The 15,574-nt window shown below is 49.4% G+C and overlaps 5 protein-coding genes across 5 annotated transcripts; 1 reads left to right on the top strand and 4 right to left on the bottom strand.

The window, feature by feature from the left end:
- Positions 1-1,243: 1,243 nt before the first annotated feature.
- Positions 1,244-2,753, bottom strand: pex13 (peroxin PEX13; the record flags this gene model as incomplete). Its single annotated transcript, XM_002563533.2, has 3 exons — positions 1,244-2,019; positions 2,081-2,608; positions 2,705-2,753. 3 exons carry the CDS (start codon positions 2,751-2,753, stop codon positions 1,244-1,246), a joined length of 1,353 nt encoding a protein of 450 aa, XP_002563579.2.
- A 742-nt stretch (positions 2,754-3,495) lies between these two features.
- Positions 3,496-5,451, bottom strand: N7525_009476 (ER oxidoreductin; the record flags this gene model as incomplete). The annotated part of the gene is made up of 3 exons (XM_002563532.1): positions 3,496-3,640; positions 3,696-5,287; positions 5,350-5,451. 3 exons carry the CDS (start codon positions 5,449-5,451, stop codon positions 3,496-3,498), a joined length of 1,839 nt encoding a protein of 612 aa, XP_002563578.1.
- Positions 5,452-6,666: 1,215 nt separating this feature from the next.
- On the bottom strand, positions 6,667-7,659 carry N7525_009475 (uncharacterized protein; the record flags this gene model as incomplete). The annotated part of the gene is made up of 1 exon (XM_061214745.1): positions 6,667-7,659. The coding sequence occupies one exon, from the start codon at positions 7,657-7,659 to the stop codon at positions 6,667-6,669; it is 993 nt and encodes a 330-aa protein (XP_061069176.1).
- Positions 7,660-8,221: 562 nt separating this feature from the next.
- On the bottom strand, positions 8,222-9,927 carry N7525_009474 (cytochrome P450; the record flags this gene model as incomplete). Its single annotated transcript, XM_061214744.1, has 4 exons — positions 8,222-8,433; positions 8,475-8,616; positions 8,673-8,780; positions 8,839-9,927. Coding segments are annotated over 4 exons (1,551 nt in total), but the record flags the coding sequence as incomplete, so codon positions are not given.
- Positions 9,928-12,554: 2,627 nt separating this feature from the next.
- Positions 12,555-15,349, top strand: N7525_009473 (bifunctional terpene synthase/polyprenyl synthetase family protein; the record flags this gene model as incomplete). The annotated part of the gene is made up of 10 exons (XM_061214743.1): positions 12,555-12,846; positions 12,898-12,929; positions 12,988-13,253; positions 13,303-13,847; positions 14,115-14,202; positions 14,257-14,417; positions 14,471-14,572; positions 14,625-14,685; positions 14,739-14,823; positions 14,882-15,349. 10 exons carry the CDS (start codon positions 12,555-12,557, stop codon positions 15,347-15,349), a joined length of 2,100 nt encoding a protein of 699 aa, XP_061069174.1.
- Positions 15,350-15,574: the final 225 nt, after the last annotated feature.

Here is a 15,574-nt window from a genome sequence, read left to right as displayed (position 1 = left end):
GCTCCATACCCCAGTATTGAGTAGATCATACATTAACTCTACGACATACATCATCACATCCAATACGACCTCGAACGCGCCAAAAAGCCAAAACGCCCTAACACGTCAAATTACCACCCTACCCGAACCGGGGTATCCAGGCACGCCCCAAACCAAATCAAAATACAACCGGGAGTAACTAGTAGGAAAGGAAAGCTGCAGGGAGCCGGATACGTGGGAACTACGTGCAAGAGCAACGAATGGGAATCGAGCAGGGGGGTGTCGTAAGCGAGATGACGTTCGCGGGTATGTGCACCTGCATGGAAGGGGTCCCCGATTTTGATTGTGACTTGGACTAGGGAGTTGGTTTTGGTTTTGAGGTGGTGTTGCATATTTGGATTTGCATACATGTGTCTACTCCGTAGGTAGGGCTAGTTACATACAGGACAGGTATGTAGCGGACTCCTGCATATACGCATTTACGATGTTCTATATCGGGAGATGAGCGGATCTGTGCAGATGGATTATAGGAGAGGCAAACTGGTTGATATTCGATGTGTCGAGTGTCAGGTTCTGTGGGGACTGTGACGGATATGTGCCGGGAGCGGACGGGACGGGTATGATGGCCCACTGTGGACCACACGAGGATGGTCCACGAGGATGGATTGAATAGGAGTGTTGGGGATTGGGGATTGGGGATTGGGGATTGGATAGGGGGATGTGGTACTTTTGTGGTTACGGAAGGGGAAGGAGAGGGGGCTTTTGTTTTGAACTAGAACTGGTGGGAGGGATTGCGGTGTGTGTTTGTGCATTTCACTAATAAGTACTAAATACATAAACCAAATGGGACCAGAAAAACCGTCGCTAAAATGAATCCAATCCGATGGAACAATAAAAAAGAAGCCGAAATCAAAAGAGAGGGAGGATAGGGGGGAAACGGGGAGAATACCCAGGTGATACTGAGGGTTGGTATCATGGGCCTTGAGTAGGGAGAGATAGCCACTGGCATCACAGCTACCCTGCTGCCTGCACAGCAGATCACAATTCATAAGAAGGAATCAACAAGATGGAAAGACGCGCTCGGGGGATATATAAGGATGAGCGCAAAGCTCAAAGAGGTGGAAGCTTTTGGCCGTTTAGCGCCACTATCAGAAAATCATACCCTGCTCCAATCTGTCTAGCATTTCAAAGACAAAGACAAACACCAGCAGAAGACGAAAGCCCAACCAAGCACTAGGCAAGGTCTATATGGCATGCTCATGGCTCATGAGTAGAAAGTGCTCTTCTGGAAGCTCTCAGGCGAGATATCGCCGATCTTGCTGTTAAGCTCGGGCTTGCCCACAGATGACAGGCTCTGTGTGCGACCTTCAGCCACGGAGTCGCCCTTCATTGTAGAGGTGCGAGTAGCAGGCTCGCTGCCTGCTGTGATAGCCTGCTGGTTTGGCCGGCGCTGGATGGTCTCCAGGTATGGACCAGGGAGATATCCGACGCGGCCATCGCGGGCACGGCAGCGCCACCACTCGGAGGCATTACCCATAGGATCAGACTTGCTGAGGACAGCGACGATGTCGCCCTTCTTCACAGCCAGGTCAATGCCGTTGCTTTCCTGGGTCTCGGGAGTGTAGTCATAGAGGACACGGCAGAAGTCCAGCTTAGCCGGGTCGAGCGATGCTGAGCCCGGCTCGCCGTTGGGGCCAACAAGTTGGCGGCGCTTCGCCTCTTCCTCCTGGGATCGGGCCATGGTCTTGATAAGCTTGCCCATCAGGTAGGGAAGACCGAAGAGGGCAATTAGGAACATGAAGAAGGGCTTCTTGGATGGCTTGGCGGGGGCGGGCGAGCCATCGGGGAGTGTAGCAGCTGCGCGGCCGCCCATGAAAGCTGCAAAGGCAGCAGGAGTCAAAGCTGTCGCATCAGCTGGCGGAGGACGTCCTGTGATCTTAGCGATCAATGTGCGGAACCACCGAATAAGAGTGAAAATGCCCAGGGCTGAGCCGAGGGTGTTGCGCAGGTTTCCAAATTGTTCTGCGACCGAGACCATTGCTATAAGAACGAGTCAGCCAGTGTCCAGGGTATAATTTTCTCATTCGAGGGGAAGACCAACCAAAGAATGAACTGTGCGTAGCCATGTAAGTGCTCTCGAGCATCTGAGCAAAGCCACCAAACGCACCGACGATACTCTCAATCATGTGGAAAGTAGCCTGGGTGCTCTGCCCAAACGAGTTCGTCAGGCTGTTCGGATCATTGGGATCTTGTCCCGGCATGCCACCGTACATCCCTCCCATGCCACCCATGCCGCCCATGCCGCCCATGCCTCCATACATGCCACCTCCGTAGCCACCATAGCCGCCGCCGTACATGGAGCCCATACCCCCCATGGTGCCGAAGCGGGAGTACGGTGATCCCATGGCCCCCATGCCACCGTAGGTGGATCCATATGCGCCTGTTCCAAGACGCGAGGCTCCATATGGCGAGCAGCTGGAGGCAGTGTTGTTGACTACGGAGTTGAGAGCGCTGGGGCGGGAGGGAAGGTCGGGGGCGGTGGACGTTGAAGCTGCGGGGTTGGTTGTGGTAGTCATCGCGGTCGAGGCAGCAGGGCTACCGGTGATAGGTGCTGTTGATAATGCGTTGCCTGGAGAGGAGAAGAGGGAATGTTAGTCGGGGGTGGACACTTGTGGATTGCCCTCTGTGGCGCTAGGACATCGGCAATCGAGCGGAAAACACTTACCAGCTGCACCTGCTCTCTCCCACGGTTTTGGTGGCGAAGGCGTCGCCATGGTGTTCGATATTAGCGGAGTCGCATCTAGATACGAGGTCCGCTATATTAGGATAGATTGGTCGCGAGTCTTGAAGGGTGAGAGGAGAGAGAAGAGAGAAGCAAAAGGACGCATGTGGCCGGGAGTGGAGATGCCGAGGTCGGGGTTTGCCGAAGAATACGGGGTATCGCTGCTTAGTGTACAGACAAGGACATAACTAGGTAGATAGGTAACTATAGGTGGATTTTTGTATTTATTATGATCATCGGCATGTCTATATGTAGGTAATAGTATATATTAGCAGGTTCATCCTGTTTTGTTTAACCTGTTCGCCCTATCCTGTTCGCTGTCTTCGGAAAAATCTGTTCGGTGGCAAACGCATGTACCTGGGGGCGACCGAGGTAATCTGAGATTAAGATGGGCAAAGTAGATCGAAGAACTAGTGGAGTCATAATAGTATATAAGATGTACAACATGTTATACACATGTGTCGTACGGGCATCTCCATCTTTATATTTGTATACTACCGTTAGTGTGTAACTCGCATTGTCCTTCAACAGACAGCACACAGGCCCTAGACCTAGACTTACCTAGGTACATACGAACATATCCTTACAGTAAAATCGAACCCGAAGAAGCATGGAATAGTATAAATAAGACTCAAAGTACTCCGATAAACCGAAAACAACCCAGATAAAGTCTATCAACGCCATAGTGCAGAGCTATATATGTACAGATGCCAATGCAATGAAATACAGAGAACTCATAACTCGTCACGATTGGCATACGCAGCACGTTGAGTATGCGGACGCGGTCGGGGCGTCTTCATCTTCCACATGCGTGGAGGCACCGGCAATCCGAGCCAGTAATTGTACAGTCGGATGAATTCCGATGCGCCGATTTGGAACCTGCGAGAGTAGGTCAGTACCAGTCTACCGGAATAACGCAGAAGCTCAAACTTACAGTGTGTATGGGATGTCCATCCAAGACTGCCAAATATACCCAACAGTACCCCAGATCATATTCCACTCGGTCATGAAATCCTCGAGGAAGCCATCGTCTGGGTTGGGCGGTTTGCGCTCCCAGGGGTACCGCTCCGGTGCCTCGCCTCGGCCATACACATACTCGTCTTCGACTCCTTCGCCTTCGAGGTAGAAGTTGTTATTGCCGTCCCTGAACACGCGTCGGTTGTTGCCGAGGGCGTTGGCGTGGTGGGAGGAGGGCACAGCCCCGTGAACCGGGAACATGTGAGTGGTGCCGGTCAGCAGGGCTCGCTGCATACTGCGCGAAGCAGCGAGACTGTGCGAGATACGGCCGAGGGTATTGATCAGGGCGACCAGCTCGGTGCGGCGGAGGGGCGGGTTCTCGCCGTTCTTAGTTTCATCGTAATCGAACAACACCTTCAGCGCGGTTCCATACCCGTTTACCTGGAGTTTGCCCCAGAGGCGGCACTTGTCGCAGCCAACGCAGTCCATCAGGCGACTGACGTTGCGGAAGCGGTTGCGGAAGTCCTCTTTCAGGCCGAGGGCGTTGGGGTCTTGGAACATGATCTTTTCGTCGAAGATTTGGGGGAGTTCCGTCAGGGTCGCGGTGAGCTTGTTGACGCGCTTTTTGGTCTCCCGGTCTTGCCCTGGGTCGCTGGCGCAGTATGTGTACCCGTCCAAATGCTTACGGAGTTTTGCCACGGCGCGCGACACTAGCGCGTAGTTGAAGTACATGTTTGAGATGCGCTCCGGGTGGTCAAGAAGTCGTTCCTTGAAGCATTGCACGTTGGGGTGCCACTGGCCTGTGGTTTGGTTGAGGTAGTCCCAGCATAGGTGTGTCGAGATGGAGGCATGCATGCCGCTCAGCAGCCGGTGGAACACCCGCTTCTCCAAGCACTCGTTATCCAGCGGCAGGCCTTCTACTCGCTGCGACTCTTTGTGCAGCACGTTCCGGAAGTCAGAGGCTGCCTGGAGGCCACCCATGGGGACGTTCAGCGACTGCTCGTCCAGCTCATCGGCCACGGGCTTTAAGAAGCAGTTTTCGCTGTAGATGGCATTCCAAACTTGGTGTGCACCTGCTCCAGAGTATCCCGTAAACCGCTCCGGGTTGTCCACCAAGCTCACGTAGTCTCCCTTCCCGGCGGAACCCTCGTCCTCGGGGATACAGTAGTCCCGTTCGTCACATTCGTCGTCGTATTCCACCACACAACTCTCGCCGACATCTTCACCCAGCTCTCCCTGGAGCGGGCGTTCTTTCGGACGCTCGGCTTGGATATTGCGGGATGGATGGTTCGCCTTGGGGCCCTCTAGTTTGCTGAGTTCTTCCGCCCGCCACGTGAGCGGGATATCCTCCTCCGAGTCAATGGTGTTCACCGCACAGGCAATGTTTCCACACATGCTATTAGCATCGTTCCAGAAGGGACACTCTTTGTTGAACAGGTTGAGGCGGTAGTAGGAGAAGAAGTCCGTTTCTTGTGTGAGGGAGTTTATCGTGGTGAAAACCAAGTCGTTCATGCCGTTGATCTCGCCATATGAGACACACGCATCCGACACCATGGCTGAAGGTTCGAGCTGGAGCAAATGGACTGTCAGTCATGTGTATTGAGTGAGTATCCTGGGTTGACAAAACGTACAGCACACTTGGTTGGGTCCAGTGAAGGATTATGAACGCTAGCATGGCTCAAGCCAGCAAATGCGAATGCTGCGGCATAGAGCAGCCTCGCTGCAGACCGCATCTTGGCCTCGGACTTTGTAGTATGTGTAGATCAAGCGCGCAGAGATTGTCCGGTTGTTGTATATGCAAGGTGGCGCGAAAGGCCAAAATTTAACGGGAGGGTCTATTCGGTGGTGGTAAGTCGTAGGGTTTGCACAATGCTTGCGTAGAAGGGAAAAAATCTCAACAAGAAAAGAGAAAAGAACAACAGAATCAAGAATCCAGAATGTCCGAGTCTGCAAAGTGGACAAGCTGGCCTGGAAATGCGCGGAGGATCGGCCGCCAAGAAATGATAATGGTCTGATGGCTTCTGATTGGCTGGTTCAACAGATTTGGAAAGTGGCAAGATGGAAGTCGATGGACTGATGTGGTGCCATATATAGTAGATTATATTAGAATTGTAAGGTATATACTTACAGATGTACATGTAGGTAGTATAGCATGTACATAGTACAGTCAACCTACAACATACTTGCAAATATATATTAAACAACTATCTACTTCTGACCCAAGTAAACTGCCAAGATGGGTATTGAGAGACGGATGAATTGTCTGAATAAGAATATATAAACCATTAAAATCCCTGTCCGAAGAGGCCACCTAACCATAACCGAAACGGCGTTCTTTGTCTTCGTACTAAGGAAGCCTTCAGCATGAAGATTGCGTCACTTACTATTGGTGGATCGATTCTAGGACAGATATCTGAAAATAAATGTACAGTGAAAGCAACAAAGCCGTATTCGCTCAATAGCCTGAATAGCCCCGGCTTATTCCCTCACATGTCACATACTGTACACCGAAAATCCACCTCGTATTGGGAACTATGAACATATCTAGCAGTCATTATATTGAGATACAATCGGGCAACAAGCAGTCGACTATTTAGTGAGTACTTACTATGATTTCTTCTAAAGCTAAGTGTGCCAGCATTGGAAGTATATAACCTGAAATCTATTCAGCTTATCCAAGGACATCTATTGAGGACTACAGCAAAGCTACCAGGGATAATTGCGTTGTGTGCATAAAGTATTCTCATTCAATGATAGTCAAGTTCTTTGTTCAAAAGGAGTATAAAAATCTATGAATCCAACGTCAGTGGAATCAGTAACCACAAAAGCAATTATAATTCTTCAACTCATCAATACCCAATACCAAGCCATGCATGATTACAACCTGGATTCCAAATTGGGGAGCCAAATAATCTCAACTGCGCATTATCCCGCTAATAATGACGATCTCAACGGGGACCGCGGCGACTGCCAAGCTCCTCACGGGGCTCCTCTCTATTCAAAGTCTCCGCAATATTGGAGTTCAACAAAGAAATAGCATCAGCAGTTCTAGGGGCTGCTTCTTTAGATGGGAACTGCATACCCGGCGGGGGTGGCCCAGACGTACTCGGTGCACCAGGCAGAGTACGTCCACCGGGGAGGGCGAGTGGAGTGAAAAGGGACTGAACACCAGGAAGCTTCGGCACTGGCGTATGCGAAGCATCACCATTCTGCATAATATGAGGGAGAGGAAGAGCCATCTGAGGCATCGTCGGGGTTAGTCTAGCATTTCCACGACGTCTCGGGCGAGCACCCGGTTCAGGGTATGGCGCAGCACGATGGCGTGTCTGCCGTGCCACGCCGTAAAGAGTATCAGTTGGGGCCTGCATAGCAATATAGACACGGGGGTGGCGGAGCCGCCCAATAGCCGCCCCTGCGGTTTTCATGCGTGGCTCGGGACCGCCTGGTGTATAGTATGGCGGGCCTTCCATATACACGATACTGGCGGGCTGCTCGACGGGATTGCGGATAGGGAGCTGGCGGGGGAAGGCTCTCATCTCGGTCAATTGCCAACCCACTAGCAACGTTTCTAGCTGGTCGGCTACGCGCGTGTGGTCTCTGTGGTGGAGAAGGTCTGCAATGGCGTAGCTCAGCTGCGCTTGGATATACCAGCAGGCATACCCGAATTCGGTACCGTAGTAATTCTGATGGCGTTGAGCACGGGCACTGAAGAACTGAGATGGAGCATCGCGGACGATGTCGCTTGGTGGGTAGCTCAAGCCCATCATTTCTCCGGCTCGTCCAAGTGTCGAGAGCTGGAGATTGAGCTGGCCCATCCGGCCAATGGTCTCGTCTTGGTTTACTGGGTAGCTGTTCCTAAGAGCATGGATGATCTGCTGTATGAGGGTCCAGAAATTAGCATGCTCCTCGCAGAACAAATCAGACGGTCTGCGTCCTGACATGGCTGCGGCTTGATAGATAGAATTAGTAGGATGGTAGTGGATACTGATGGGGCTGGCCTTGTGGGTTCAAGTTTGCTTAAAACGCAATCAATATATGAATAGTCTGATGATACTCAGCTGGTAAAATTGCAGAAGAATCAGTAGAATGTGATTTGACGAGTCGGGGATGTCGGTCATCTCGAGTTTTATATACCCTTTCGAGGCGGGTTTATCGAGTCATGTAAACAATGAATGATTTAACGCACTAAGGATATATAAACCGAGAACAATTAAATAAAGCATGCCATTGATCTTGCTGCTTTGTTACTTCACTTTGTTACTCGGACTAAGCATCGGAGATACAAGGATGCCAACAAAGTAACAGAGTACAAAGACTCCAGTTATGGACTGTGGTGACTGCGGGTAACGCTAGCTTGGCAGTTGCTTTGTCTTCTCTTTGATGTAGGGTTATTCATGAGCTTGACGCATAATATCATTTTTGAGCTGATGCCCCGAAAGTGCAACATGATCGCATAAATCCACTTCTCGATATATGCGAAGAGTACAAATCAAATAATGCAAACTACGGGGTACGAACCCGTGAAATACTTACTCTGAGTCCCCCACCTCTCTCTTTTGGCACTCCAAAGCCATACTCCCTATGTGTGACGATATTGTCGGCCGTCACTCCATATAGATCCATATCGAATTCACGCACCAGAGTGGAAATGACCAGGTACAACTCCGCCAAAGCCAAACTAAATTCCAGGGTAAGTGAGAACCCAGGAGAGGAAGCTGAATATTATCTTACTGGTTGCCCATGCATTGCCTGGAACCCTTGCTGAAGGTGACAATCATGTGCTCCAGGCGCTGGCCGGCCGCTTCAGCTCGGATCCAGCGCTCGGGGTCAAAGACAAGTGGATCAGGGAACAAGTCTGAATTTGTATGAACAAAATGGGAGGATGTACTCATTAGGGACTGTTGAGGGCAAGGTTGCGTTAGCGTTGTCGATCTCGGAGAATATAGGAACTTACGTTTGGTGGAATTGTCCACTGCTTGTATCTCAGTGCTTCATCGGGAGCACGCCGGGGAAGACGAGTTATGACGCCGGAGAGCCGGAGTCCCTCATTCATCACTCCTCTCTGGAACGAAGTTGATGGGTTAGTCTTGTCTTTATGTATGGCATATTGCATTGCTCACCATGTAGGGTAGTTTTTCAAGTTCGGCCCAGGTGCCAGATGGAGATTCTTCAAGCTCTTTGCGGAGCTTGCGGAGTAAAGCCTTCTCATTGAGCAAGTGGAACATGATGACCTTCAATGTCCCTGTTGTAGTCTCTGTACCTCCACCAATCAACGAAAATCCCTCGTCCTGCAACCGATCCAGTGTTCTTTCTTGCGCAGGCAAGGATGGGTCACAGAGAGCACCGAACATTGTTGCTTGACCGTTCACTTTACCTCCGTTTTGGAGTGCGACATCTGCTTGAGCACGAACCAGTTTCTGCAGTCGCAATATGTTTGCTGCGTGGGACCAAAGGTTCTCAAGCACCTTATCAGGTATGAACTTTGACAGATCCAAAAGGAAAGGGAAAAATTTCAACACATGAACTACAGATGCAAGACTCAAGATTGAGTCTGCGACTTCGTTATTGAAATTGACGTCGTCCAAGTAGTCAAGGCTTACACCATGCGCGTACTCTGAGATAATGTCCGCAGTCAAAGCCGATGATGCAGCATCCAGCTGTACAACAGTGCCCTGATCACAGGCCATGTTTAGCCGTTTAACGAGCTTTTGCACTTTGCCCTGAATCATGTCTTCTAGGCCTGCAATTGACCTTTTAGAGAAATAGTTGTTCAGGATAGCTCGACGCGAACTGTGCAGGCCATGATCAACAGTCGCGAACATGGAAGTCGGTTGACCTGCTAGCCGTACAAGTCTTGGATCTTTGTCACGCCTCCTGGTAGGGCCTGCATATATCTCCGTATAGAAGTTTGGATCTGCCACATGAAGCTCGTGAGGAGTAATGCGCACAATAGGACCTAATTGTTTAGTATGACCCAAGGTCTCGAATAATGGTTCCTTACCATATTGCTCGTGCATTCTCTCTATCTCCCACAAATACCGGCCACCCAGGACTACATTGTAATAAAATTCATAAAGACTTGTTAGGGCAGCTAGTTTCGGCCCCGGAAACTTGCTAAGAGGGTGAAATTGTAGCCGGTAAATCACCAACCCACAAACAAAGGAAAAGAACCCAAACCATAGTAGTAGCATGGTGGTGAGGTGTTTGATGCTGAAAATTCAGCGTCCGAAGTTTAAGAGACAACTTGCCTACCGCAAGGGGTTATGTTCATGTATAAATCCCAATTGAGAATGTTTATCAATTGCTCTAGCTGGGATTGGATACCGAGGACGGAATACTCCGTAGGAAAGCTAATGATTGCTACGTGGCATCCTTCAAGACCCCCACTTGAAGTCCAGCCACGGAATGGTAACTTTGTTCGGATGCTAGGTCAATGTGCTCCGGCGCTACTTTCCTGCAAGGATTCGAACGGCTTGCGCCACCGCTCTGTGGGTATCCGTAGTTACAGGGGTGTGTCCCGGGGGATTCCATATGAAGACCATTAATATATTTCTGGAACTGCCTGGAACATTGCAAGTTGCTGAATAGGAGCTTCAATTCCACTTTGGAAGTTGCTGTCAGGTTCCTGGACATGTCTGGTTAGTGTCGAGGTGACCACGTGTGCACAAGCATATCGGACTGGTAACGATTAGCACCGGGCTGATACTGGGATACATGTTGTAAGACCGGGATGTTCTCATTTATACAAAAAGTGTAGATGCAAACTAGTTACACTCAAGTAGGCTGTGTGTGCCGCCTGGTACTGGGGTCAACTTCGGGGAAACCTTCCCCCTTCTACTTTAGGCCATATATCTTGCCGCTTTTTGACCTCCGGGTAAATATGAGCACGCCGCAGGTATCTGCTGACGTAACTATGCACGGGCCGTCAGAGCGACTATAGTCATAACCTTATTTTGTATCCTCATTAACTTGTGGACTTTTGCAATTTGGAAGACCCAGCGCTCAATTTAATGAGGTATGACTTTCTGCTTCCGAGTTTGGAAGGACTACCGATTTGGTGACCATCGATGGTTGTGCGGTGTCCAAGGAACAGGGATCTACTTCCGGCATGCTAGATCTCCTTTCACTGTTACAGATGCCTCAAGTGGAAGATAGGTAGATGTCTCTGTGTAGTCAGTGGATGGAAGTTGATTTGGAGTGGCCTTGTTTGAACAGAAGACAGGTCGGAGGCTAAGTATTGGAAATATATATATATATATATATATCAGCGAAGACTGCTGTTGTGCACAGGGCAAGGATGCATTGCCGTCGAATCTACAAATTTAGTTAAGATCATCAAGAGCCCTCTATATAGCGGTATTTCCTAAAACAAAAACACAAGCGATAGGACCAAAGAAATTGAGTCGATTATTTCTGACTCGTTTTCATCGGGCGTCAAGTCCAGCCAATCCCATATCCCTTCTCTATGTACTCCATCTGGCTACGGGATCGCACAGTGTGCATCACTAGTCTCGCAGCTATTTACCGGCCATGTGACTTAGGCTACTGTTAGTACGAGGCCCCTACTAACCAAGGAGGGGAAGATAAGGAAGAATAGAAATGACTAGTGCACTTCATTCCTACACAGACTAGGTCTTCATAGGCTGCACACGAGGTCTACTCCCAGCCAAAAGTTCTAAACTAGTGATTGCAACAGGAATGATAATTCTGGCGTGTATCTAGATACTCCTCCTACATGTCTGGAATGTAGCTCTCTGATCCATTTTGGGTATAGTTTGTAGCCACTAAGCATCGCTCAATTTACACGTGACCGACTTTCCTTTCCGAGCCCGTACTTATCTGTCCTGTGATCTCCCACGACCTCGGGAGCCCATAAAAGCGGCGGCAGCTCGGATAGGAAAACCCGAGGAAGATCCTGTATAGCTGCATAAGTATGTACTCCGTACTCCATCTAGGCTCGTCCGGGAATCTTCCCGAACTCACTCATCTCCAACATATCCACCTTTCCCGCCCAGCTGCAACTCACCAAATTGGAACATACAAGCGCGGGCCAAGGCATCGGCCGTTTCACAAAGATCCCTCCGGAGGCTGCCGGTTGTAGCTAGGCCAGATAGAGTGGAAAAAAGTACTCCACGATGCATTGACGCGGTTGTTTCTCATTGGCGCAGCCCGTTTGCGAGAGCGAAATGCACTAAACTGCCACGGCTTGCAAGTGAAATTAGTAACTTTCAATGTCTCCTATAAACGGGCGAAATCCAGTTTTTACTTTCCCCGCAGGAGATGGCGACACTTAGTGGATATTCTTGGCATAACTCTCATTTAATGGCGCTGTGTGCTGTTCTTTGATCCTTCGAACTCGTACTCGAATAGGCAAGAGCAAACTTACAAGGTACATATGATCGACGCGACATCAACTTTTCCATGCGAGTCGGTATCTATTGAGAGATAGATAAGCCTCGTTGTGTGCAATCGGGCCAAAACGTGCTTTGGATTAACCTCTAGGGGGTGGAGAGCATAGTGTCTCACGTTGAAGTTCAATGGCCCATCCAATTACCGTCATTGGTTGTAGAACACGTTAATTGCTGTGGGGCCTGCCAGATGTAAGGTGGTAACCCTAGTCTCGAGGTTCCTTGCGCGGATATCGTACGGTAGAAAACGAGGAAGCCGGCATCGGGTGCGGACGTCGATAGTATCAGTCTAAACTAGCGTACCTGTCTCAGGATATTCGATTTTTCTATTTCGAATTCTATTATTTATACCCGCGACCCCTCGGCGTTTATATGTGCGTTGTGCAGGTCGGTATTTTCTAAAATCCACAAGGCAACAGCTGCAAACCATGGCGGACAAAATAACCGACGAGTATGCGGTGGGCATTGATCCCGAAATCTACGCCAACAACCCGGCATACTCCTCTCTCTTTAACCCGTATATTCACAAGCAAACAATAATCGCCGATCATGTCTCAGTACAATGCCACATAGACCTCAATGGAATTGATGCCGTTGGGTCCAAGTTCGGCAATCTCAATGCCCATGCAGGTAACTTTACTTCGCTGTGTGCGCCAAACTGCCTGCCCGAAAGATTTGCGCTTGTCGCATACACTGTGGAATATGCATTTCTTCATGATGGTATGTAGATCCGTCGCTCGTTTATTTTCTGCAACTAACACTGAAGAACAGATGAAACCGATAATGCTGCTGATCAAGAAGCGGTATGATACCTAGAAATCTTTCCATTTGTCCGGATCAAGAAACTTGCAGAATATTTAGTTGTTGCTGGAAAATAAGATGCTTCACCAAGCTCTTAACCAGAGCGGTATGACTTCCGTATCGACCAGAGTTTCAGATAAAGCACAACGCAAATCCGAGGTCCAGGCCAAGATCGCGGCCGAGTACCTACGTCTTGATCCGGTGTTTGGTGAATGGTTCCTTAATAAGTGGCAAACATTCACTGCATGTGTAAAGGACGTCAGAAGCCTTGAATTTCCTAGTCTGGATGACTACCTAGAGTTCAGAATTGTTGACGCAGCAGCAGAGTATGTGAGCCCTTTCCCAACTCGAGAGCCTGAGCTGATTATTCCAAAGCTGGACACTCTATAACTTCCGATGGGGATCGGGCATCACGCTCACCCCCGAGGAAGAGAAAATCGCCGACCCTATGAGCTACGTCGCATATGCGGAATTATGCTTGGTGAATGATTTGTTCTCTTGGGACAAAGAGTACGCATCTCACATCAAAAGCAATGGCGACGTGCCATTGGTGAACGCAGTACATATTGTCGCAGTTACGCAGGGTCTGACGCACTGCGCAGCCAAGGCAGTTGTTCAGGCTGAGGTGCGAGCACACGAAGAGCGATTTTGTCAGTTGAAAGAACAGTATGAGGCGACAGATAAGCCATCACATGAAGTTCTTAGGTGGTTAAGACTGCTTGAGCACTCGATGGCTGGAAACTGGGTGTGGAGTCTTTGTGTGCCTCGTTACTGCAAGGTCGACAGGAATCCTTATAAAGACCACCTTGAAAAGTATGGCAGCGACGCTGTGCGAGTTCTCACGCCCCTAGACCGGCTTTGCTGGCCAAAGCAAGAAATCAAAGACATGAAGCAGAGTGAGCTCAAAGACCCTAGCTCAAGTACGTATAAAAGCCATTTCAGCCCGCTTGAGCCCAACCCTGGCCCAGAACAAATGAGACTGACAATATCTCAAACACAGCAACAGAGAGTGATGTCCTAGCCAGGTACACCCCTGGATACCCGTCAATTGACGAGGAAAGTTCTTACCCGCAAGAGTCGCTGAAAGCGATATGATCTGAATACTAACTAAAATCTACAGCCCGTGTTAAACCCCTACACCTATATCAACTCCTTACCTTCTAAAAACGTAAGACAGACATTGATAGCTGCTCTGAATTCATGGTACAAGGTGCCCGTGAAGTCCCTCTTGATCATAGAGGGCGCAGTCAACTTCCTGCACAACTCATCATTATTGTAAGCAAGCCCAATTCAACCTGGGATCATTTCTCCTCATTGACCTCTCAATAGACTCGACGACATCCAGGACGGAAGTTTCCTCAGACGCGGAAGGCCAGTGGCACATCAGATATTCGGTGTTGGCCAAACCATCAATACGGCGACATATCTGATGAATGAAGCCTTGTATCTCATACAGATGCTTTCGCCATCCGCGGTGTCGGTTTACACTGGTAGGGTTACCTGACATACTTGCTTGCAAAGGTTTTTGGGTTGACAGAAATAGATGAAATGCGGAATCTACAGCTTGGACAGGGACGTGATCTCTACTGGAGCTACCATACGCATGTACCCACCCCTGCGCAGTATATCAGCATGGTTGACGGCAGTACGTATTGGCAAACCCACGCTCATACAACAACTTACTGATCATATTAAAGAGACTGGTGGCCTATTCCGCCTCATCAGCCGTCTGATGAGATCGGAGGCGACGAAAAATAGGTATTTCAAACCTGATCACACAGTATATAGCGACCCAGGCTAACTTGTTCCAGCGACCTTGATATAAGTCAGTTTGCGACCTTGCTTGGAAGACACTTCCAAATCCGCGATGACTACCAGAACCTTCAAAGTGAAGATGTAACTAACCCCCATATTGTGTCTCTGAGTACGCACCACGGCTAACATGTTGCTTCAGTATACCAAGAACAAGGGATTTTGTGACGATCTCGACGAAGGGAAGTTATCTTTTCCCATCATCTTATCAATGCAATCTCCCGGCTTTTCCAACACTGCGTTATCAAGTGTGTTTAAGGGTTCCCAAAAGGGCCAAACACTGTCCCTGGAGATGAAGCAGTACATGCTGGAGGAAATTACTGCTCGCGGGGCTTTCTCCGAAACAAAGGCCGTGTTGAGAAAATTGCACACTGAACTGCTGCGCCTTCTTATAGAGACCGAAAAGAAAGCCGGGGGCGTAGAGAATTGGGCGCTGCGGTTATTGATTATGAAGCTGGATATTGCTGAGGAAAAGAAGGTGGCGCCTCCCAAGAGTGATTCTCACTGGGGGGTCAACCAGCGACGAGCGTGGAAAGGATGTCAGAAGAATGGGCGGCCTATTGACAAGGCTTGCTTTTTGAGGGCGATGGAAGAGACGCTTCAGAAATGAGTCTTGATCATAGATACCTCAGTGCACGACGATACGAAATATACTACAGGCATTTTGGAGTAAATTTCAGTTTTCTTCGTTCTGTACCTTGTCACTAACTATTCAGGAGAAAAGAAATTAGTTCGCATTTGCAAAGTATATGTAGGAGCAGGATTCTCATGGCAACACCTGGCAGCTTGGGACATACGGAAAACGCCCTTATCCGAATCGGGTTACCCCCAACAC

This window comes from Penicillium rubens, assembly GCF_028828025.1.
Source record: "Penicillium rubens strain IBT 27055 chromosome Unknown utg000003l_segment0_segment0, whole genome shotgun sequence".
Lineage (NCBI taxonomy): Eukaryota > Fungi > Ascomycota > Eurotiomycetes > Eurotiales > Aspergillaceae > Penicillium > Penicillium rubens.
The sequence above is the reverse complement of the archived record's forward strand: the minus strand, read 5'-3'. Positions and strand labels throughout refer to the sequence as shown.